The following is a 23,231-nucleotide window of genomic DNA, read 5'->3' on the forward strand; positions in this document are numbered from 1 at the left end:
ATTAACTTGAGTCTCTATAAAACTGTTGTGCTGTGACCTTGTCAGTTAAAGCCATACCATTTCCTTCCTCTTATAGAAAGCCTTTTTAGTTCCATGCCATGTTGACCAATAAATTCCTATTCTCTACATCAGAATAAATGAAATATGGCCATTGGCTAATTTGCTTAAACATACATAAAAAAGGATGACTGTTGAGCAATTTCATCAGCATTTACTTTGCTTGGTGATTGGATAGTACTTACCAGCGGAATAGCATTGCAGAACAGACTTTCAGTTCAGACCTACAGTACTTTGTACTACATATGATGGTCCGTCAAATGAAGTATTTTCAGAAAACTCCCAATCACTTCCATTCAGAATATCCAATAAATCAATGCCGTTCCCAAAGAGTATTTTAAGTGAAACACTCCCAGTCACTTCATTAGTCATTACATGCATTTATTTGAGAGAGGAACAAAAAAAGTTGCCATACATATCTTTGTGATTACCAGCACATTTCAATTAATTTAACAAATAATTAAAAATGACACAAAAAAAATGTAAGCATTACAAATAGTGAGGGCAGCACAGCAATGAGGATTTGGGTTGAAAAACAACCTGGTTGACCAGGGGTGAAAGAACAGAGGGATTGAAACAAGAGGCTCTACTCAACCAAAACCTATATCCAGAGGATCCCACGGTTGAGTCAAACTTGTATTCTTCTTGCACTGTAAGAAAGCACGTTTTTACCTTACCTGGGAACCTTTTGGATACAAGTTGAATAGGGCCCTTGGTAGCTGGCCCATAGGTTCACAGTGTTGGGCATTCAGGGCTCACATGTTCTCAGTGTTGTTGGGAAGTCCACTCAAACTTTCACCCACCTGGTTGTGTTCAAATCAATGTCCTCCATGCCTACAAAAGTCTTAAGCAGTAACTGCTGTTGGGTAATACAGTATATCTATATCTAGAAAGGAAACCACCAGCAGCCCCAGCGCCCCCAGGTGGCCATAGCTTAACCTAGCACAGTAGTGTTTAAGATGTGATGTCTCAAAACAGGGATAGTCTCTCAGTGAGTGTGTTGTCAGAGTGATGTCAACCACCACTCACACTGCCCCTCCTTAAGAAAACGTCCTTTTCGTTTATTTTCATAACTGCACTCTCCCTCCCTATTGCCATAACCGTTGATCCCTCCACCCAGCAGTCTCATTTATTCCCCCCCCCCCTCCAAAAAAACCTCAACGTAATAATTGCTCTAATTTGAATCTGAAATATACACCAAAAGGGGGGAAATCTTTAAAAGCAAACCCCATGGAAAATAACAAATAAAAAGAGGGAGAGAAGGGGAGAACAATAAATCTCACAAAGTAAAAGGCTCATAAAATAAATACAAACGACTGATTTCTCCAAGCAGCAAAATAAAAGGAGATGAAATTTAAACCTAGCCGAGTCGAAGGCAACATTAATCCTGCGTAGAGCTGGGAAATGAGATGGCACAGTGTTGTACCAGCAGAAGACTGAAAGAAAGAGGGGAGGACACGAAAGACAAAGTCAGAACTACTTTTTCTTTATACTCCTATTGAGTGTCGCACTACATTTAATCACTCTGGTCGGACAAACATGAAAATCTGTCTGGAAAAGAATGTCTGAGATAACTGTCCGGGGGAGGAAAAAAAGAAGAGTAGGCTTACTCTAATGAATGGCATTACTCCATCAAGGCAGACATTTTGTTATCCAACATTTACAGAGGTTTCCAGAAGGCTTTAGATTAGACTAATTCTGCTATCTGATCCCAAAATAAGTTTTGATTGAGACACTGTGTTTTTGGCAGATGACAGATGGTTTGGATGTTCCAGAGCATTGCTGGAGAGAGAGGACAATTCCTGAGGGGGCCAAAGCCAACGGAAGGAACAGAAAAGAAAGCGGTCACTTTGGCAGAGATCCCTTACGAGGTGGGGGCAAATAAAACTAACAAGACAAATACGCACAAAACAAATGCCTTCTCCTGTCACACCTTCCTTGGTTATAAAACCCTCTGTGCCCAACTGTCATTGTCAGAGAATGACACACTAAAAAGCCAGCAGGTCCTCTTGGCTGGGTCCCACACTGTCACACACAGCTGTGCACATTCTCTCTCCTCCAGCAGAGGGCAATAGTAAGGTTGTGTGTCAGTGTGCACGCTCACGACACTATCAAGAACACAGGTCGGGGTGGAGCAGGGGGTGAGCAGTGTGTCCTGTGTCTTGGGGTAGAGCAGTGATTAAGCCCCTCCTTCCCTCTCTACCTCTTTCTCACCCCCCCAGCTACCTGCATGAGTGTGGTTTCCTGATTGACGGAATGTAGTGATAGGCAAAAAGGTTAGTGTGACTTTCTTCTTGTTTTTTTTATATTACTTTCTTTAAAATGTGTGTGTGTGCGCGCACTTCGGTTGAAGACGTAGTTCATTCATTACGTGCTGTGATGAAGCTCAATGATTATTGTTGTGTGTCTTTTTAGATTTTTTTTTAGGTGTATTACTTAGATGAAAACTGGTCCTCTGTTGTCATGGCGGTGGTGAGTTGTGGGATTATGACAACGGGAGAAGAAAAAAAAATTGTAGGAGCAACAAGAGTCACCGAGACACAGACGATACGAGTTCCCGTGTTCCTCTCCCCTACAGAACCACTGCAGAAGAAACAGAAAGGACCAACATTAGAGAACACATTGGCCGACCGACACGATATCAAATAACGACGTCTCATTTTGTGTGCGTTACCGCAAATGTGTCGTTGTAGTTAGTGTAGGTGTACCATGACAGGGCTATGGTGCGTCTCTCCCAGTCTCCAGGCTGGCCTCCAGCAACAGCTCCTCCAGATCCTGACCACAGCTCAGCTCTGCTGTCACACTCACTGGAGAATGCACACACACACACACTTCGTCAGACTTTGTGTGTGTCTCCAGGTCTATTGTGTGTGTGTACTGTATGCATGTGTCGGTTACAACCCTGTTGTCACACCACAGACAGGGTGTTCCCTCAGAGCCTGTGACTCACCGTGCTCCATCACACAGCTGCCAGGCCCAGGCTTGGGGCCCTCGGTATCCAGCAGGTGAAGGGCAAACTCTGGCTTCAGGCCGTTGGGCAGGGCCGAGCCCATCATCTCCTCCACGCTCTCCCCCTCGTCTGTGGAGCTCTCGTCTGGGGACTCCTCTGCCTTGGGAGGGGAGCTACGGCCCTCCACCTTCAGAGAAGTGTCTGTCTCGGCTGGAACAGGTGAGGGCTCGGCGGGAAGGGTGGTCTGTGATTGCCCCTCTGGTTGGGGAGGCTGCTGCTGTAGTTGCTCTAGAACAGGACGTTGTTGTTGCTGGTGCTCCACCTGCACAGGAAGTGCCTGTTGTGCTAGTTGCTGCTGCTCCTCCTCTGACAGATATAGTTCCTGTTCTGCTTCACTCTCTGTGGCTCCCTGCTCAGAGGGACTCTCTGGCACCACCTGTCGGTGTGCCTGTGGAAGTGTCTCTGCCGGTTCCTGTTCTGGGGGCAGAAGCTCAGAGTCTGGCTGCACTGTTTCAGGCTGTGACTTGAGTGGTGCTGTTAGAAGCAGACCCCCCAGGGGCTTAGTGTTCGTCTGCATCGCTAGCTGAGGCACTAACGGTTGCTGAACTGTGTCGCTAGCCTGTTCCTGCTGTGGAAGCCGTTCTGACTGCATCTCAACTTCCTCTGTGCTGGTTTGAGACTCTGCCTGTTCACAAAATGTCTCTTCTACTGAGTCCTGACTCACCTCCTTTTCTACCACCACCTCCTCTCCTTCCAGCACAGCTTCAGTGGACTGCTGCTCAACAGCAGACTGTTCTAGCCGGGGCTCTGTAGTTGTCTCTACCATCTGCTCTGTCTGTTGGGGTGATGCTAGTGATTGAGTGGCTACATCTTCTGTAGGAAGGGACGGTGTGTGTGACAGCTGGGCTGCTGTTCTTGGGCTCTGCTCCGCCAGTACAGGTTGTGAACGGTCTAGAACGCCCTCAACTTCCTCCTCTGTGGGTTGGGTTAGGAGGTTGGATGGTAGTTCTAGCGTCTCAGATGGGTCATTAGGAGTCTCTACTACGGCCTCCTCTGAAGAAGGTTCCTCTGGCGCAACAGGACTCTGCTCCGTCTGTTTAGGATCTATTGTCTGTGATTCATCGAAACTCTGGACCAGCTCCTGTGTCGTGGGCATGGTCTGGGGTTGTGTCTGTTCTGTCAGGCTCTGTGTCAGCTCCTGTGCAAGTGGCGTGGGCGTGGTCTGGGGTTGTGTCTGTTCTGTCAGGCTCTGTCTCACCTGTGTCAGTGGCGTGGGCTGGGGTTGTGTCTGTTCTGTCAAGCTCTGTGTCACTTCCTGTGTCAGTGGCGTGGTCTGGGGTTGTGTCTGTTCTGTCAGGCTCTGTGTCACCTCCTGTGTCAGTGGTGTGGTCTGGGGTTGTGTCTGTTCTGTTCTCACCTCCTCCTGTGAGGGTTGTGAAGGGGGCTGTGGTCGATGTGTGGTTTGCTTCACTAGTGACACCACTGGCTCCTTTGAGGCCTGGGGGTTGGACAGGCCAATCTTCCCCAGAACCTGCTGCTGGTCAGAGGGGCTCTCTACTCTGGTCACCATGAAGATCTTGTGGCCCCTCCCGGGGCTCGACACAGAGATACAGCGGCCCGGCGAAGGGGGCGTACCGGGGGGGCCTGTGGACTCCGTGACGGTGATCCCTGAAATGAAAGCCCCCGTAGCTGGTGGTGTAGAGGGAGCGGTTGGCATCTGTGAGGCACTGAGGGGGTGCTGGTTTGTCGCTGCCCGGAGTGAAAGGCCAGTGTGTTTGGGGACAGGGGGCGCTTTAGAGAGAACCACCTCTTCATCGTCATCTGTGTCCGAGTCTGACTCCAACAGCAAAGGCAACACTATTCCCTCAGAGCACACTGCCGATTGGCTGTCAGTCAGGCTCTCAGTGTCTTTTACTCCTTCCTCTCCTCCCTCACACTCACCGTCTTTCCCATCTTTTTCAACATGCTCGCCGGAATCAGCTCCATCCTCCTCTTCGGTTCTGTCCTCGGTTGCAATCTCGGCCATTGAGGCTGAATGCATCTGCTGCTCGGTCTCCTCCTTCTCCTTGGCTAGGATGAAGTTCCGCTTGCAGCCATTCTGGATCTCAGCCAGCAGGGAACGCTGTGTATCGATGAAGCTCTTCACCTGGGAGACAGAAGGAAAAAGCAGAGGGATGAGAACTAGGAGATATCGGTGGTTCATACATTGATGTTCCCCCATCTAAGTCAACCTTACTCCCCCCATTCCTACAAATTCATTTTCCTATTTATTTTCCCTGGACAACACAATTCATCTTGACAATGTATAACAAAAGGGCAATTTGCATACAGTTCCCCCTCCTTTCTGTACTTCTCCCCATCACCTCCCCCTTCCCCCCTCTCTCACAGTCTCTTTCTTGGGCTCTCGGTCCAGGTCGAGGCGTAGGAGGGAGGTGTTGACTTTGAGGGCCAGGGAGAGGGCCATGAGGCCCCCCGTCTTGATCTCATTCTCCCTCAGGTCCAGACGCAGCAGCCGGGGGCTCTCGGCGATGAACTCTGCCACCGCCACGGCACCTGACATACAGTACATTGGGAGAGGTGGTGGTACAGGGGGAGAGGTGGTGGTACAGGGCTCAGCTCAATGCCTTTTCACATACCAACAGCTCCGTTTACATGCACAATGAGTTGTTTTCAATCAAAATGATTGTAATAGCTGTAAATAGCAAAACAAGGACACACACACACACACACCACATGCGTGCACACACACACACCCTCGCAGGACAGCTTGGTGGACGCCAGGCCCAGCCTGAGCACCGAGCGGTTGGAGATCAGCCCGTCCTTCAGCTTGTGGACCCCCTCGTTCCCCACAGAGTTATGGCCCAGATTTAGAGTCTCCAAACTCTGGGTACAGGGCTAGAGCGAGAGAGAGAGAGGAACAGGGTTTACACATAGCATAGGACAGTGGGCAGAAAATATACTGTTACGTACGAAGGAAAGTACAACAAAGTGCCACCAGATGGCTGTATCGATCACTTTCAAAATGTATATACAGTTGAAGTCAGAAGTTTACATACACTTAGGTAGTAGTCATTAAAACTCGTTTTTCAAACACTCCACAAATTTCTTGTTAACAAACTATAGTTTTGGCAAGTCGGTACTTTGTGCATGACAAGTCATTTTTCCAACAATTGTTTACAGACAGATTATTTCACTGTATCACAATTTCAGTGGGTCAGAAGTTCACATATACTAAATTGACTGTGCCTTTAAACAGCTTGGAAAATTCCAGAAAATGATGCCATGGCTTTAGAAGCTTCTGATAGGCTAATTGACATCATTTGAGACAATTGGAGGTATACCTGTGGATGTATTTCAAGGCCTACCTTCAAACTCAGGGCCTATTTGCTTGACATCATGGGAAAATCAAAAGAAATCAGCAAAGACCTCGGATTAAAAATTGTAGACCTCCACAAGTCTGGTTCATCCTTGGGAGAAGTTTACAAATGCCGGTACCACGTTCATCTGTACAAACAATAGTACGCAAGTATAAACACCATTGGACCACACAAAATGACCATCGTTATGTTTGGAGGAAAAAAGGCGGAGGCTTGCAAGCCAAAGAACACCATCCCAACCGTGAAGCACGGGGGTGGCAGCATTATGTTGTGGGGGTGCTTTGCTGCAGGAGGGCCTGGTGCACTTCGCAAAATAGATGACATCATGAGGAGGAAAAATCATGTGGATATATTGAAGCAACATCAGTCAGGAAGTTGAAGCTTGTTTGTAAATCACAAAGCCATGACCTCAATCCTATAGAACATTTGTGGTCAGAACTGAAAAAGCGTGTACGAGCAAGGAGGCCTACAAAAATGACTCAGTTACACCAGCTCTGTCAGGAGGAATGGGCCAAAATTCACCCAACTTATTGTGGGAAGCTTGTGGAAGGCTACCCAAAATGTTTGACCCAAGTTAAACAATTTAAAGGGAATGTTACAAAATACTAATTGAGTGTATGTAAACTTCTGACCCACTTTGAATGTGATGAAAGAAATAAAAGCTGAAATAAAATCACTCTACTATTATTCTGACATTTCACATTCTTAAAATAAAGTGGTTATCCTAACTGACGTAATAAGGGCATTTTTACTAGGATTAAATGTCAGGAATTGTGAAAAACTGAATTTAAATGTATTTGGCCAAAGGTATATGTGTATGTAAACTAGAGTCAGAGTTCAAGTAACAGACATCTCAACATCAACTGTTCAGAAGTGAATCAGGCCTCATGGTTGAATTGCTGCAAAGAAACCACTACTAAAGGACAACAATAAGAAGAGACTTGCTTGGGCCTAGAAACACGAGCAATGGACATTAGACCGGTGAAATTCTGTCCGTGGCCAGATTAGTCCAAATTTGAGATTTTTCGTTCCAACCGGTGTGTCTTTGTAAGAAGAGTTGAAGAACGGATGATCTACGCATGTGAGGTTCCCACCGTGAAGCATGGAAGAGGTGTGATTGTGTGGGGGTGCTTTTTGCTGGTGACACTGTCAGTGATTTGTTTAGAATTCAAGGCACCCTTAACCAGCATGGCTACCACAGCATTCTGCAGCGATACGTCATCCCATCTGGTTTGTGCTTAGTGGGACTATAATTTGTTTTTCAACAGGTCAATGAGCCAACACACCTCCAGGCTGTGTAACAGCTATTTGAGCAAGAAGGAGAGTGATGGAGTGCTGCATCAGATGACCTGGCTTGCACAAATCACCCGACCTCAAACAAATTGAGATGGTTTGGGATGAGTTGGACTGCAGGGTGAAAGAAAAGCAGCCAACAAGTGCTCCGCATATGTGGGAACTCATCCAAGACTGTTGGAAAAGCATTCCAGGTGAAGCTGGTTGAGAGAATGCCAATAGTGTGCAAAGCTGTCATCAAGGGTGGCTACTTTGAAGCTAAAATAAAAAATATTTAGATTTGTTTAACACTTTTTTGGTTACTACATGATTCCATATGTGTTATTTCATAAATGTGATGTCTTCACTATTATTCTACAATGTAGAAAATAGTAAAATAAAGAAAAACCCTTGAATGAGTAGGTGTTCTAAACCTACATGCACATGTCTCTCTCCCATTATGAGAGTGCAGTGGAGGCAGTCACAGACCTGCCAACTCTGTCCAACTTTTTAGAGTACCACATGCGCGAGCCAAATTGGAGATTCAACTCGCAAATCTAGTGCAAAGGCATTTTAGAAGCATTGCCTCTATAGCTAATAGCGGACACTCATTCATTCTTCATCGGGCAGTCTTCTAAACTCCCGACTTCATTTAATGCCAAGATGTTTATATTTATTTTTGATTATACTTTTGTAATGCGGATCATAATTACAGTACAGTCTGTCAGGTTGCGTGATCCTCGTAACGTTACGTGGAAAATACAACCAATGAGACGCAGAATTATATGTGTATCATAACTGCACAAATGCGTCAAGTTACTTTTCATATTTGCATTGAATTTCTTTCACTAGCAAATGTGAGTTAACTGCTGGCACTTTAGAGCCCACTGAATGTCCATTTTATGTTCGAAAAGGGATTTGTCCATGTGTTTACGTACAGCTGACAGTCGGCAAACTCAGCATCACAACAAACAGGAGGGGCAGACACGAGGTAGCTACGTCAAATAATGATGTATTAATCTCCATGTCCATTGACACAAACTCCGTACATGTCTGTGTTGCAGCTCAAGAATCGGGATGTTAGATTTACTCAGTGGATTTATTAATTATTAAAATGTTTAAAAAACTACAAATAAATCAAGCCCTATTAATTTCTGCGTACTTTTAACTTGGATCTCATACCTGCGTACATGGACAGAGAATTGCATAGTTGGTACACAAAATGTGTGCATGCTGGCAGGTCTGCAGTCATGGGATCTCTTGCATGAGTGTTAGAGGAATGTCCAGAGCGTGTCTTCTGCACCACTGGACCCAGTCCCTGATGGGAATGCTAGCTGACAGGCCTCTCCGAAGACCCGGAATCTTGTGTCTCCGTGCCAACATTCCCAAAAGGCCTCAGTATTCCCAACACTCCTCAATCTAAAGGGACATCATTCTAGTAGCTGCTGCCTTTAATTTCTATATTTTGATATGGTGAGGTAGGAAGTATCAGTCGTACCAAACCTGTCCATCTGGAGGTCCAACTAACCTTCATGCCAACTGGATAATACAGTATAATCACAATTAGTGATGTACCGATATGACATTTTTGGCCAATACCGATATCCAATATTTTCCTTGCAAAAAAACGATGATAATAGCCGATATTTAAAATACTGGCGTCCTTTTAAGCATTCTAGTACAGTTAAATAGTAAACACACGCCACTACAATCCCTGGTTCAAATCCAAGCTGTATCACATCCGGCCGTGATTGGGAGTCCCATAGGGCGGCTCACAATTGGCCCATCGTCATCTGCAAATGGTAAATAATTTAGTCTTATTAACGGACTTGCCTAGTTAAATAAATGTTACACACACACACCAAAAAGTTATTTTGTTGGCATTTACCCATGTCCCCATTACCAGTAAAACATAATCAAAACCTATTTCTTTCACTTACTTGCTGTGCTGTTTTGTCGTTTCATTCTTAACCAGGATTTCTATGGAACGCCATTTGGGTCTTTGCGTGTCAAATAACACTATTTGACGTGTCAAATAACACAACAATCTGTTTCAGTAACTATATAGCTAGGTGTAATATAAAATCACCCTAATTTATAAGACCGTTCTTATTTGGTGGTCGGACCCATCTATGTGAAGCTAGCCATAATAAGGATTAGCCGCAAATCGACTTTGCGGTTAGCCTTCAAAATAAAAGTATAGCATAATTATACCATCTGTATTCATTCGCATCACTGTAAATTACATACTTTTATTTTGAAGGCAAAATTGAACTATTGTGCCTAATCCTTATTGTGGCTAGCTTCACAACACATAACCCGGTCTGGTTGAGCTTGACGCAAGCTGGCTGTTTCTAACGTTAGCTTTGGGCAACAGGGTTAAGTAGCTGGCTAACTATTTATTTTCATGAACTGCAGTTCAATTTCAATAGGCGAACAACAAGTGGTAACCTAATACTTAGCAATGATTTAGGAATCCTAGTAAGAATAATTAAAATGACTGTAGTTTCTACTGGTCATTGTTTTCAGGCTGGTTGTATGTGTGCTAGCTAGGTACCAAGCTAAAGCTAACGTTAGCTACCCCAGAAGTTGCGGTCGAACAAATTATGCTTCATTACCAACGCGGTATTGTAAACACATCGTTCGTGACCGGTGTTTGCAGACTTTGTGTATAGCTTTGACAGTGCCACTATCTTTTTTGACATGCAAAGACCCAAACGGCGTTCCATAGTATGTATGTCGTGAAGCTAATGGCAGTGACGCTATTACTGTGCAACTCCGGTAGAGCAACATCTGAAAACATAGCGTACTTGGTAGTGTGTACCGGCGCTCGACCAGTCGGCGAAAGCCATCACCACCCACGACTGAGAACGGTCGACCGTCAAGGGCAATGAACTCCATTATCTTGGCTTTAATGGATTTCGCTGAAATGTTCTTACTCTTTGAAATGACTGCTCCATCCACACAGCAGATATGTGGGCTAGGTCAGGAATGCTGTGTTGCACTTGTAGCGAAACATTTTACGTGGCGTTATTACGTCATGCACCTACGTTATATAGGTATGCACCGTAGCTTTGACGTCGGGATTTTAACGTCAGCGTTAAACTCGACACCGGGCCGATACCGATGTTGGAATTTTTAGCTAATGTCGGCCGATATATCGTGTATCCCGTGTATCACAATATCATCCACCCAGTCTGAAAAACACGCTCCCTCAGGCCTGCTAGTTCTCCACAAGGTCAAAACATGACCTTTCTCTATGATAAAAGGACTGTTGGGAGCAGCACTAGTATGTGCATGAGCCACCATCCCACTGACTGACAAGCCTAGATATAGACATCACTACCATGCCTAATTCAAGGCCCAGCCTTTAAAGCGGAGTCCAGCTTCTCTGTTTTGACAGGACAAGCCTGAGACAGGCTGGGTGGGGGAGATAGCAGTGGGAGGGAAAGGGCACACCAAAGAGTTACATTGCACTGCTATTGACATCACTGAAAGCAAAACCTGACTGACCGTCAGTCACATTAGCCATATGGGTGGGATTCTTTACAGTTCATTTAACTGTATAGCTTGCCTCGACCGTGTTATGAACTTCATGTACAGAATGGTGTCCAATGTAACTGCAAACGCATGTCTATGGTTCTGCAGGGAACCCATAGAGATTCATAGTCTGTTTTATATGGGGGACATGTGAGGCAGGCTCCAGACACACACACAGAACTGTTTAATCAGGAGAGTCGAGAGAGCACATGCAAACCACAGTTTCCTCAACCCTAATGACTGTATTACATTTGTATGTGTGTGCAGGCACATGAGCAAGATGCTTCGCATTTCACTGTACTTGTTTATGTGACATTAAAACATCTTATATTTTTGTTGTGTGTGTGTTTACCAGTGCAGCTGCGAGGTAGCCCATGCCATTGTGCGTTAGCTGGTTGTTCCAGAGCACCAGAGTGACCAGGCCTTTCCTCTGTTCCTTCAGGCCTTCACAGACATAGGCCAAACCTGTACACCACACAGAGGGAGAGGTAGAGAGAGGTTAGGGCTAGACCTGTAGACCTGACCTTTTGGACTATGAGACGGAATACTCAACACTGGGTTACGAGGTCGTGATGTGGTAGAAAAGGTGTGTGAGAGCGACAGACAAGAAACAGAAAATGAGAGCGAGAGAGAAAGAGTGAGAAAGGTTCAGACAGGGTGAGAAAGGGAGCGAGAGAGAGGACTGGATGAGAAACAGAGTGAAGAGGTTGGTGAGATGATAGCAGTGAGCTGTAATCCCTACCAGAGTCCAGTATGTGGTTGTTGCGGAGGTCCAGTATCTGGATGTTGCAGTTGAACTTGAGCAGGTTGCCCAGCTGTGCAGAGTCCTGCAGGCCGTTCAGCTTGTTATCAGCCAAGTACAGCTCCCGTAGGTTCATGTTCATCTTCAGAGCCGTGGCTGAAGAGAGGGAGACACAAATGAGTGAAGGATGAGGAAATGGAGGCAAAAAAACTTCTCAGTTAACACAGTGATGATTCCCTGTCTCCCCTCTTTCCGTCCTGTTACCCAGCAGCATGAGTGGTCGTCCAGAGAGCCCAGCGTTCTCCAGGTGCAGCACAGCAAGACTGCCGCTGATGCGGAGAGCCCGTGCCACAAACGGGGCAGAGTGGTCCAGCAGGGGCGTGTTGCGGGCGTCAAGGTACTGCAGAGAGCTCGTCTGGTGACAGACAAAAACACAAACCAACATTTCAAAAATCATATTTATTTTATTTAGCCCTTTTTACATACGCAGTTGTACAAAGAAAGGAGACCCATTTTCTAGATATCATACAGACATCCTCATGAGTCACTGACACCTTCTTACAATCAGAGGTAGAAACAACATTTTCTCCTCCGTGTAGATGTAACAGTATAGACTTTACATCCGTCCCCTCGCCCCGACCTGGGCGCGAACCAGGGACGCTCTGCACACGTCAACAGTCACCCTCGAAGCATCGTTACCCAATTGCTCCACAAAAGCCGCGGCCCTTGCAGAGCAAGGGGAACCACTACTTCAAGGTCTCAGAGCAAGTGACGTCACCGATTGAAACGCCACTAGCGCGCACCACCGCTAACTAGCTAGCCATTTCACATCGGCTACATAGACATGCTAACCCATGACAGCAGACAGTTTTGCTTGCGTCTTCGGTAAGCCGGCGATCTACAGCCCACGTACTGTACGCTGGGGCTAATATGGGCGGCCGGTAGCCTAGCGGTTAGAGCATTGTGTCAGTAACCGAAAAGTCGCTAGGGGAAAAATGTCGATGTGCCCTTAACCACGTGTGCACAAACACGGTCGTATGGAGGACGTCCTTGAAATATATATTGGATAATCCTCCCAGCATCCCTGGGTGTGGGAACAACGTGCGCAGGCAGGCAGGCAGGCGCGCACACACACACACACACCTTCGGGTTTTACTGTGACCTGACCTCTCTTCCATAATCCAGCAACCTCCCGTAATCTGTAATCAGAGCTCTGATAGTGATGACTCACGTCACAGTGCCAGTTAAGAGCATTATCCCCTGGCTGGTACTGGAAGCCAATACCATTATTCTCTAACAAATACATACGACTCCCATGCAGCGATGATGACATATTCATAGCCATGTCCAGACACGCACAGCACCTCTGCTAATGTAAATGACGTCGCTCTGCTTGCTCAGAGTATTTCTTCGCCTGCGATTTGGCTCAGAGGCTCAATCCCAGGACCTCTGCCTTGCAAACACGTGACCTCCCTCCTGAAGCGTCTCTATACATCACTCTATTGAAAAAGGCCTTCAAATTGAGCACGGGGCGGCGCTTCACGCTGAGGAGTGAGTTTCACAGATCCCTGTCTGCTACACTAACACGTACGCCAAAAAAGCGCATGCGTGTATGTGCACTGAACATATGAATACAAAAAACCTTCGGCATGCCCGAGCATCCGATCGCTGCTCCAGGGGGTGCTTAAGGTGGAGACCGCAGGCAAGTCTCATCAACATACATGCCCAGGGGAGATGTCTTTCTAAGCCGACATGGACTAAGTGTTAATGACTCACTGTGTTTCATCAACTCAGGGGATAGGATACGTTGCAAACCCCGTTGGTTTAAATGCATTCAACACATGCTGCTGGATTCTACCCATTGTGTCATTGAAGAGCCCATCACTTGCATATTATGATTACTAAATACTGCAAGATTTAAAAACACTTGACCCCAATCCCTAAAAGTCAAAACATTGGACTATAAATGGCACCTTCCTGTACTATACTTATGCTACAATGTTTATTCTACTGAGCCATTTCCTTCATGCTCGTATTCTTATCTTTTCTTATTGGTTGTTGCTTTGTCGAGGATGAACCTGCAAGTAAACATTTCGTTGGACAGTATATACCATGTGTATCCCGTACATACGACTAATAAAACATTCACAAAATCATTTAGAAAATCCATAAAAGATAGTTGGTGATAATATCATGCATCACATCCTCTGTTCTACCATTAATTTCACACCCCTCGAGGTCAAGACCTCTCACCTTCCTCATCATGTGGGCTGCTGCCTGCCAGCCGCGGGTGCCGATATGCTTATTGAAGGAAATGTTGAGGTGTGTGGCCGACTCATAGTACTCAATCATGTCAAAGAGAGCTGACGCACCCTGGGAGGAAGAGAGGGGAGAGATGTTTAGAGAGGATCAAATGTTAGGCCACACTTTACACTGGCCTTATGTCCTAACTACTAAGATAAGATCAGAAAAATATTCCCTAAACATATTCCCTACAAGTGTCGCCGTATGTAAAAAATAAAAAAAATAAAGTAGAGGGGGGTGTTATGGGAGGAAGGGCTGACAGTGTTGTGCACAACCTCTTACTACAGAAACGGCTAGCTGGCTCAAGGGTGGTGGTGGTGGGGGCCTGCTGGAACATACCACTGGTTGGTGAGTGTGCATGCAAGCGTGTGGTTGAGAGTGCGGGCGAGATGACTGTGGCTAGGGCAGCAATAATACTGTGCCTGTGGAATTATTCATGCAAATCAAACAGAACATTGTCTTTAATTAAATAAGCTAAGACTACCAGATTCTATCTGACCAGAACGAGGACCATCCAAAAGTTAAAGAAACTAAACAAATAAGTCCTGATGAATGACCCTGACTGGCTGGTGTAGCTACAACACTACCTGAACAAGAATGGAGGACAGCCCAGTAAGTCTCATTAACAGTGAGCCTGATGAAGTGAGGCAGCTGGAACACACTAGAGCGACTGGGCTGGGCCATGGCTCTGCCGCAACCACTGCCTCTCTCATTTTCCCACTCTTTTGCTGCCTTTCCCTCTGTCGCCCAAGTTAGGCCTCCCTCCAACCCGTACCCTACCACGACCCTCTTCCCCGGGGAGAGACTCCGTGGTAGTGCCACTGAAACGAAGGTAAATGAGCTCACCTAGTCAGTTCAGTAACATTTTCAGGGCAGTCAGTGAGTGTGGTACTCAAGTGTGGGGGTGTGCCTGCATTTATACCGTGACGTATCTTCAGTACTGTCGGTGCATCTATGCATGCACACATGAATGTATAAAAGTGTAGGTCTACAGTATAGTCTGTGCAAGCATGGACAACACGTGTGTGCATTTACTATACATGAGCAAGTAGCTCATGGAGCCAAGTCTACAAAAGGAAATAACTGGTCAGACTCAGCAGCGTCGGTTTGTGTCCCTCTGCTCTACAGTAGAGCTGTCTGTCTGTGTCTGACCGTGTGTGTGTGTGTGTGTGTGTGTGTGTGTGTGTGTGTGTGTGTGTCTCTCATCCGCTCATCGAGCCAAGCCTACAAATATCTGTTTGAGAAAATAAGTGGTCAGACTCAATAGAGCTCTGTCTGTCCGTCTGTCTCAACCCAACCCCTCTCAAATAATGTTTACACTCAGAGTTCTAGAGTAATCACACAACCCTGGGAAACACGAGACATCCTGTCAAAGGGAGGGAGGGAGAGGAAAACAGAGGGGGAAATGACAGGACAGGGACAAAGGAGGGGAAAAATAATGAGAAAGAGTTGAAGAGAGATGGTAAATGGAAGATGGTAGGGGAAAACTGGGAAGGGAGAAGAGGGGGAAGTGTGGACAAACATACATCTTCATCCAGGCTGGTCTGCTCCAGGTCCACCACTTTAAACTGGACCCTCTTGAACACCTCCTCCAGGGACTCACACGCCTTATAGTCCAGCTTCTCACCTGGAGGGACACACAGTTCCACCTAAAGTAAGACCGGTAGTGTGCGTGCGTGTTTTTGTATGCGTGTGTCTTAGTATAGGCTTACCTTTAAGGTCCAGGCATTCGTTTCGATGAGTTAGGTCTTTCAGCTCCTAAGAAACACAGTGGAACAGAACAACCCTCGGTCAAATACACAAACCCAATCATTCAGACAGACGACACAGCAGGAAAATGTCACCACACAGACAGACTTGAATTTGATCACATAAAAGGTTACACATTTGAACTAGAAGTCGACCGATTAATCGGAATGGCCGATTTCAAGGTTTCATAACAATCGGAAATCGGTATTTTTGGACACCGATTTTTTTACACCTTTATTTAATATTTATTTAACTAGGCAAGTCAGTTAAGAACACATTATTTTCAATGATGGCCTAGGAATGGTGGGTTAACTGCCTAGTTCAGGGGCAGAATGATAGATTTTCACCTTGACAGCTCGGGGGATCCAATCTTGCAACCTTACAGTTAACTAGTCCAACACAATAAGGACCTGGCTCTTTCTCGTTGCACTCCACAAGGAGACTGCCTGTTACGCGAATGCAGTAAGCCAAGGTAAGTTGCTAGCTAGCATTAAACTTATCGTATAAAAAAAAATATCAATCATAACCAATAGTTAACTACACATGGTTGATGATATTACTAGATATTATCTAGCGTGTCCTGCGTTGCATATAATCTGACTGAGCATACAAGCATACAAGAATCTAAGTATCTGACTGAGCGGTGGTAGGCAGAAGCAGGCGCGTAAACATTCATTCAAACAGCATTTTTGTGCGTTTTGCCAGCAGCTCTTCGCTGTGCGTCAAGCATTGCGCTGTTTATGACTTCAAGCCTATCAACTCCCGAGATGAGGCTGGTGTAACCAAAGTGAAATGACTGGCTAGTTAGCGCGCACTAATAGCGGTTCAAATGTCACTCGCTCTGAGCCTTGGAGTGGTTGTTTCCCTTGCTCTGCATGGGTAACGCTGCTTCGAGGGTGGCTGTTGTCGTTGTGTTCCTGGTTCGAGCGAGGAGAGGGAGGGAAGCTATACTGTTACACTGGCAATACTAAAGTACCTATAAGTACATCCAATAGTCAAAGGTTAAATGAAATACAAATGGTAGAGGGAAATAGTCCTATAATAACTACAACCTAAAACTTCTTACCTGAGAATATTGAAGACTCATATTAAAAGGAACCACCAGCTTTCATATGTTCTCATGTTCTGAGCAAGGAACTGAAACCTTAGCACATATTGCACTTTTACGTTCTTCTCCAACACTTTGTTTTTACATTATTTAAACCAAATTGAACATGTCATTATTTATTTGAGGCTAAATTGATTTTATTGATGTATTATATTAAGTTAAAATACGTGTTCATTCAGTAGTTGTAATTGTCATTATTACAAATAAATAAAATCTGCATCGGCTTTTTTGGTCCTCCAATAATCGTTATTGAAAAATCATAAAATCGGTCAACCTCTAATTTGAATGTAAATGAAAAACTGCTCCTGTGTACATAGACCTAAACCGTTGACACGAAGAACAGATCGGTAAAATACGATTGCTCAATGGGATTAAAGTGTGTGTGTGCACTCTTACATCAGCAGGATACAACATCAAGCCAAGACCTGCCTGAACAGACAGGAAAACGGCAGACGAAGCATTTCTTCTGTTATCTGGACTAGTGTCATATAGTATGATAGAGTGCCAATAATAATATCCAGTGTCTATATCTGTTACATGTCTCAGATCTCCACATTGGTACAGGGTGATTCTTCCCGTTCACACAGTGTGTGTGTGTTAACCAATGTTCCCTAATTTTTTCCAGCACTGAGCAAATTTGTCTGCTGAGCGCAAACTTGAACGTTGTGAAAATTCTGTGCAACTTCCAGCGAGCGTTTACTGTGAACACGGACGCTGTACTTGCCTTAAGTTACAGCTTAAAACAGTGGCAATGTAGGTGGCAATGTAGGCTACTGTGGCTATTTGATCATAATGTAGGCCTACCATAGTGGCCTCCCATCAAAAACAATGGAAAAAGCTGATATATTATTCAGCCTACGGTAGCAGCCAATGTTTGGTCTTCAATGTAGGCCTTCATTCCATGAGACAAAAAAAATGCAGGGCTTGAAATGAACCTGTTTATCCACTTGTCCTTCAGACAAGGTGACTGACTGATGCAAGAAACCACTTAAAATAAAATGCATTATTCACATACCATTATTACAGACTCAAACAAATTATGCTACATTCTGCCTCTTGGCTACTTAGCTTATTCAAGCCCGTGTCTCGAAATACAACATTGCCCCTTTAAGACAAAAAAAAAGAAGCTCTTTACCTGACTCGCTTTTCAAAGATGTCTAGAAATGTATACGGTTTGTGCTTTTGAAGGAAGTAATCACTCCCCTTATTGCTGACTACAAATGATCTATAACTGGGCTAATAACTCACTAACTCTCACTAACTAGCAAAGGATGTGAACAACATGTGCACACGTGGCTACATGCGCTTGTTTTTGAGATCAAAGCGAGAGCTGTATCTACTCACGACTGCTCATGCTGTAAACACAGTCTAGTTCAAATCAAATGGTACAGACCCATATGTGATCCGTTTCAGGAAACTAGGCGTATGTCGCGGGTCACTACTTCACAGGAGTGCCGTTTGAATGTAAACTTGATTTTTTATCAAAATGCCTTCTTGAACATGTGAACTTGCATGTATGCCATCTGTAAATATGAGTCAAATTGTTAAATTACGAGCCTAGTTGGTTTAGCCACAGAAAGACCACAACCTTCCTGTTGGCCATGATTGGCTGAGATAATGAGTGGGCTGGACATGCTGACAGATGAGTTTGGATTGGTCTGCCATATACTGTAGCACACTTCTGTCTAGTTGAGCTAGTCATTATGTCTAGGTAATCCTGCATAAGTGTTGCTCTCCACTTTCTGGAAGACAGAGTTTTGAAATCAATGGAAATTGAGTATGATAGCTAAGGAGATTGAGAAAACACCTGTCTCCAGATTACATCTTCAAACTAAGGGCAACAATGGCATCCGAAAGGAGACGTGTCCATCAATGATGTATATGGGTAAGATAGTCTAGCTAGCTACATTTTCAGATATTGGTTAGCTACCTGCAAATCCATGCAGGGTAGTAACGTCATGAGTTGGGATTATGGTTCATTGTTTAGCTAAGCTACATGTCTTAACAAAAATACTCCACTATGCAAGTAACCATTTCAATAGAATGTCAATGCAAAAACTGTTGATAAAAGTTGGTTAGCTACCTGCAGATTCATGCAGGGTAGTAACATCATGAGTTGTGGTCATGGTTCATTGTTTAGCTAGCTAGCTACATGTCTTAACAAAAAGACTCCACAACGCAAGTAACCATTTCGGGTGCGTTCGGGAATTCAGTCTGGCCATCTACTCCGATTTCAGAGCACTCTCGTCTGAGTGTGACAGAGCACAGAATAACTGATGAATTTAAGAACGCTCAACACTCGTTGAAGAGCAGCAGCAGTTACAGTCACCAACACTCTGGATAACATGAAAAACAGCTATGCTAGGGCGAGTAAACTGGTCAGTTTGGGCGGGGTCTAAAGCTTAAGAGGGTGCGATTGATGCTGAAGGGTGTAGACAAAGAAGAGCTCTCCAGTAGGTACCAAAACATTCAAAGGCCATTTTCTCAAAAGTGAGCTTACATGTTTATCAACTTTCAAAGCAAAATTACGTTCCCCATTGTTCCTCAAATGCAGTGTATGATATACCATTTTGTAACTCTGTGTCTCTGCTTTTGTCCAATGTAGGGAAACGGGAAACGTTGAGTGTTAACAGGGAAAACTCTAGAACAGTGGTCACCAACCTTTTCTGAGTCAAGATCACGGAGTCAAAAAGCAATCCGAGATCTACCACTCATATTATTATTATTATTATTTTTGAACATGACTTAAACGTAAGCCTATGCAACATTAACTTCTTGACACTACCCATCCCTTAAGCGGGATAATTGTCATCAGCAACCGCTGAATAGCATAGCGCCCCAGTCAAATAATATTACAAAAACATTCATATTCATGAAATCACAAGTGCAATATTGCAAAACACAGCTTAGCCTTTTGCTAATCCACCTGTCAAATTACACAACGTTTGTGTAAGTTTATCGATCGCATGACAAAACATTAAGTACACTTAGCATCAGGTAGCTTGGTCACGAAAATCAGAAAAGCAATCAAATTAATCATTTACCTTTGATGATCTTCAGATGTTTTCACTCACGAGAATCCAAGTTAGACAACAAATGTTCCTTTTGCTCCATAAAGATGATTTTTATAGCCAAAATACCTCCGTTTGTTTGGCGCATTATGTTCAGAAATCCACAGGAAAGAGCGGTCACAACAACAGACAAATTCCAAATAATATCCGTAATGTCCACAGAAACATGTCAAACGTTTTTATAATCAATCCTCAGGTTGTTTTTAAGATATATAAATCGGTAATATATCAACTGCAAATGTCTTTCACAGTAGGAGAGGGAAAAGCAATACCTATCTGAACTTTGTTGCGTGAGCAAAACTCATGTGACCACTTAACGCGATGTTATCGTTCTGGCTCATTTTTCAAAATAAAAGCCTGAAACTGAAGACTGTTAACACCTCGAGGAAGCGATAGGAAAAGGAATCTGGTTGATATGGAGCAATGGGAGGCTATGGAACATGGAGTTTTCAAAATAGAATCCACTTCCTGGTTTGATTTTTCTCAGGGTTTCGCCTGCAATATCAGTTCTGTTATACGCACAGACAATATTTGGACAGTTTTGGAAACTTTAGTGTTTTCTATGCTAATCTGTCAATTATATGCATATTCTAGCATCTGGTCCTGAGGAATAGGCCGTTTACTTTGGGAACATTATTTTTCCAAACATAAAAATAGCTTCAAGAGGTATTAACCAATTAAAAACAGTACAATAGCAATGAGGTTTGTGCAATAAGCATATAGGACCAATACATTATCACAGCATATTGGCTTTGCTTGAATTGGCCTGCCAATGCATTGTTGTTTGGGACATTTAAAAATATATATTTCAAAACTTGAGGTAGGCTACATGATCAGTTGTTGTATTACTTGTGAAGCACAGCAGAGTGAGCATACATTTAAATAATTCGCTTTTTATTTTTCTGGGCTGATGGTGCCTGCCTCTGATGGTCAGTCACAGCGGAGGGAGAGCAGCAGCAGACTGAGGGTTTGCCACTCAACAGCCCTCCACTGACACTGACCAAAAAGGGACACCATCTTCCAGCTGGCAAATTATCTGTCTCATGCACAAACTCATGTTGTGAACAGAAAAAGTGAAATATTCCTCGATATTAAAAAAAGACCCAAGCCGCTAACAACAACGCAAGCCTATAGCTACACTTTCCTACTCATTCAGTACTGCTGCAGTGCTTGTTGTAGCGCTGAATGGAAATAGGAAGATCGCGCATTTTATGGCTTATAAAATGGTTGAATACAAAGTATTGACAGTGCTGAGTAAGAACTTAAACATGAACGCACTCATAAAAACAGCATGTCTTTGCTGCATTTGTTGACAGTCTCTAGTCATGGTTTTAAACGTTTTGAAATCTCAAAGTATCAACTTTTGCTGTAGCTTTTTTTGCACCTGCTACATTACTGTAGACAGCCATCTGATTGGCCAGCGGTAGGCCTGGGAAGGCAGAGTTTATATCTTCAGACACATGCAATGGTTCAAAATGGCAACTGTTCCTCTCCCGGGCACAGGGTAACTGCATGGGGTGCTCCTACCGCCAACAAGCCCAAGATAAAAAATAAATAGGAACAAGGAGTTCTCTTTAAAAATATTTTTTTTTACAGAAATGTTTGGCAATCGACAAGGAATGTGATCAACCAGTTGGTGACCACTGCTCTAGAAATTTGAGTGAAGTTCAATCTCGTGCTTCTCTCTGTGGGCTGATATTTCTGTGCGGCAGTCTCGGAGCTACTGCCCAAACACGCAGTTTTAGAGGGAACATTGGTTGAAACATGCACCTGACTGACGCACGGCAGCCATTTTGTGCCAATAAAATGCACGCGTTCAAAGGACAAGGGAAATATTGCCATCTGAAATGTAGCAGGTCCATGAAACCTGAGCTGGACACATTGTGATTACAGTGTATTATTGAGGCCTTTGGCAGATATTGCCCTCAGTCACCTCTCTATACACCCCACAAGACTGTTTACGTGACGTGTGTGTCCTCACTCCACAGCAACCAATTCTATTCTGCACGTTTAGTGTCAATGCTGCATTCAAATAATTTTATTCCAACTCTAGGGATGAAAACGACACCATCGGGGGGCGGGGTATTCCAATCCACCCTCCCCCAGCCCACCAACAAAACCTGCGGCTTCCCTACTACCCCCCCAAGCAAATCCCACTGCGCTGCACTACACGGCACAGTGAACATGCACTCAATAACCTCACCTCCCCCGCCACCGTTCGCTGGCTGCTCATCAGTTAGCCAACGCTGAGTACATTAGCTAAAACAGACCCGTGTCCTCGTATCAAAAGCAAAGTTCACCAGAGTGCTATTGGACCAGGTCTCTCTTGGAAAATAATTTCTCAATGAGAAAAAAACCTGGATAAATAAAGGTAAAATTTAAAAATTCAGGGATATGACATACACAACCAAGACCAAGATTAGAGCCATCTGCTTGTATGTTAATGTCAATACTTTAAAAAATGCAGATGATAAAATAAAGCCACGTCTGTTCAAGTTCAGCAGTGATAGATAGCTGAGAATGGATCATGGCCCCAAAGCACTGCTAGGATGCAACTTTGAGTTGAACATAACCCAGCCAGACAGCCATTAGTGTGAGAAACTACAGACGACAGCAGAAAAACAATGACCTTTCTATTTGCTCCCTGTTTGTTTTGGAAAACAGTCCAAGGCAAACTGTCCTTTTCTCAGCACATCGAAGCTGCAGGCTAAAGTTAAATCTAGACTAGGTTTCCTCTATCGTAATCACTCCTCTTTCACCCCAGCTGCCAAACTAACCCTGATTCAGATAACCATCCAACCAATGCTAGATTACGGAGACAATTTATAGATCAGCAGGTAAGAGTGCTCTCAAGCGGCTAGATGTTCTTTACCATTCGGCCATCAGATTTGCCCCCAACGCTCCTTATAGGACACATCACTGCACTCTATTCTCCTCTGTAAACTGGTCATCTCTGTATACCCGTCACAAGACCCACAAGTTGAGGTTAATTTATAAAACCCTCTTAGGCCTCACACCCCCCTATCGGAGTTATCTACTGCAGCCTTCAACCTCCACATAC

The 23,231-nt window shown here is 44.5% G+C and overlaps 1 protein-coding gene across 3 annotated transcripts in view; it reads right to left on the reverse strand.

The window, feature by feature from the left end:
* Positions 1 to 421: 421 nt before the first annotated feature.
* LOC112266664 (protein phosphatase 1 regulatory subunit 37) overlaps positions 422 to 23,231 on the reverse strand; it is a 59,688-nt gene continuing 36,878 nt past the window's right edge. For 2 of the 3 annotated variants that reach the window (XM_024444343.2, XM_024444345.2), the window contains 11 exons: positions 15,955 to 16,000; positions 15,769 to 15,869; positions 14,192 to 14,311; positions 12,203 to 12,353; positions 11,939 to 12,094; positions 11,549 to 11,661; positions 5,761 to 5,902; positions 5,394 to 5,560; positions 3,008 to 5,153; positions 2,766 to 2,864; positions 422 to 2,640 (listed from right to left, as the gene is read on the reverse strand). In XM_024444343.2, the coding sequence (XP_024300111.1) occupies positions 2,776 to 2,864; positions 3,008 to 5,153; positions 5,394 to 5,560; positions 5,761 to 5,902; positions 11,549 to 11,661; positions 11,939 to 12,094; positions 12,203 to 12,353; positions 14,192 to 14,311; positions 15,769 to 15,869; positions 15,955 to 16,000 (3,231 nt within the window). In that variant the 3' untranslated portion in view covers positions 422 to 2,640; positions 2,766 to 2,775. Of the gene's footprint in view, positions 2,641 to 2,731; positions 2,865 to 3,007; positions 5,154 to 5,393; positions 5,561 to 5,760; positions 5,903 to 11,548; positions 11,662 to 11,938; positions 12,095 to 12,202; positions 12,354 to 14,191; positions 14,312 to 15,768; positions 15,870 to 15,954; positions 16,001 to 23,231 lie in introns of all 3 variants that reach the window. The other variant, XM_024444344.2, reaches the window with a different exon arrangement.

Source organism: Oncorhynchus tshawytscha, linkage group LG14, assembly GCF_018296145.1.
Source record: "Oncorhynchus tshawytscha isolate Ot180627B linkage group LG14, Otsh_v2.0, whole genome shotgun sequence".
In the NCBI taxonomy this organism is placed as follows: Eukaryota; Metazoa; Chordata; class Actinopteri; order Salmoniformes; family Salmonidae; genus Oncorhynchus; species Oncorhynchus tshawytscha.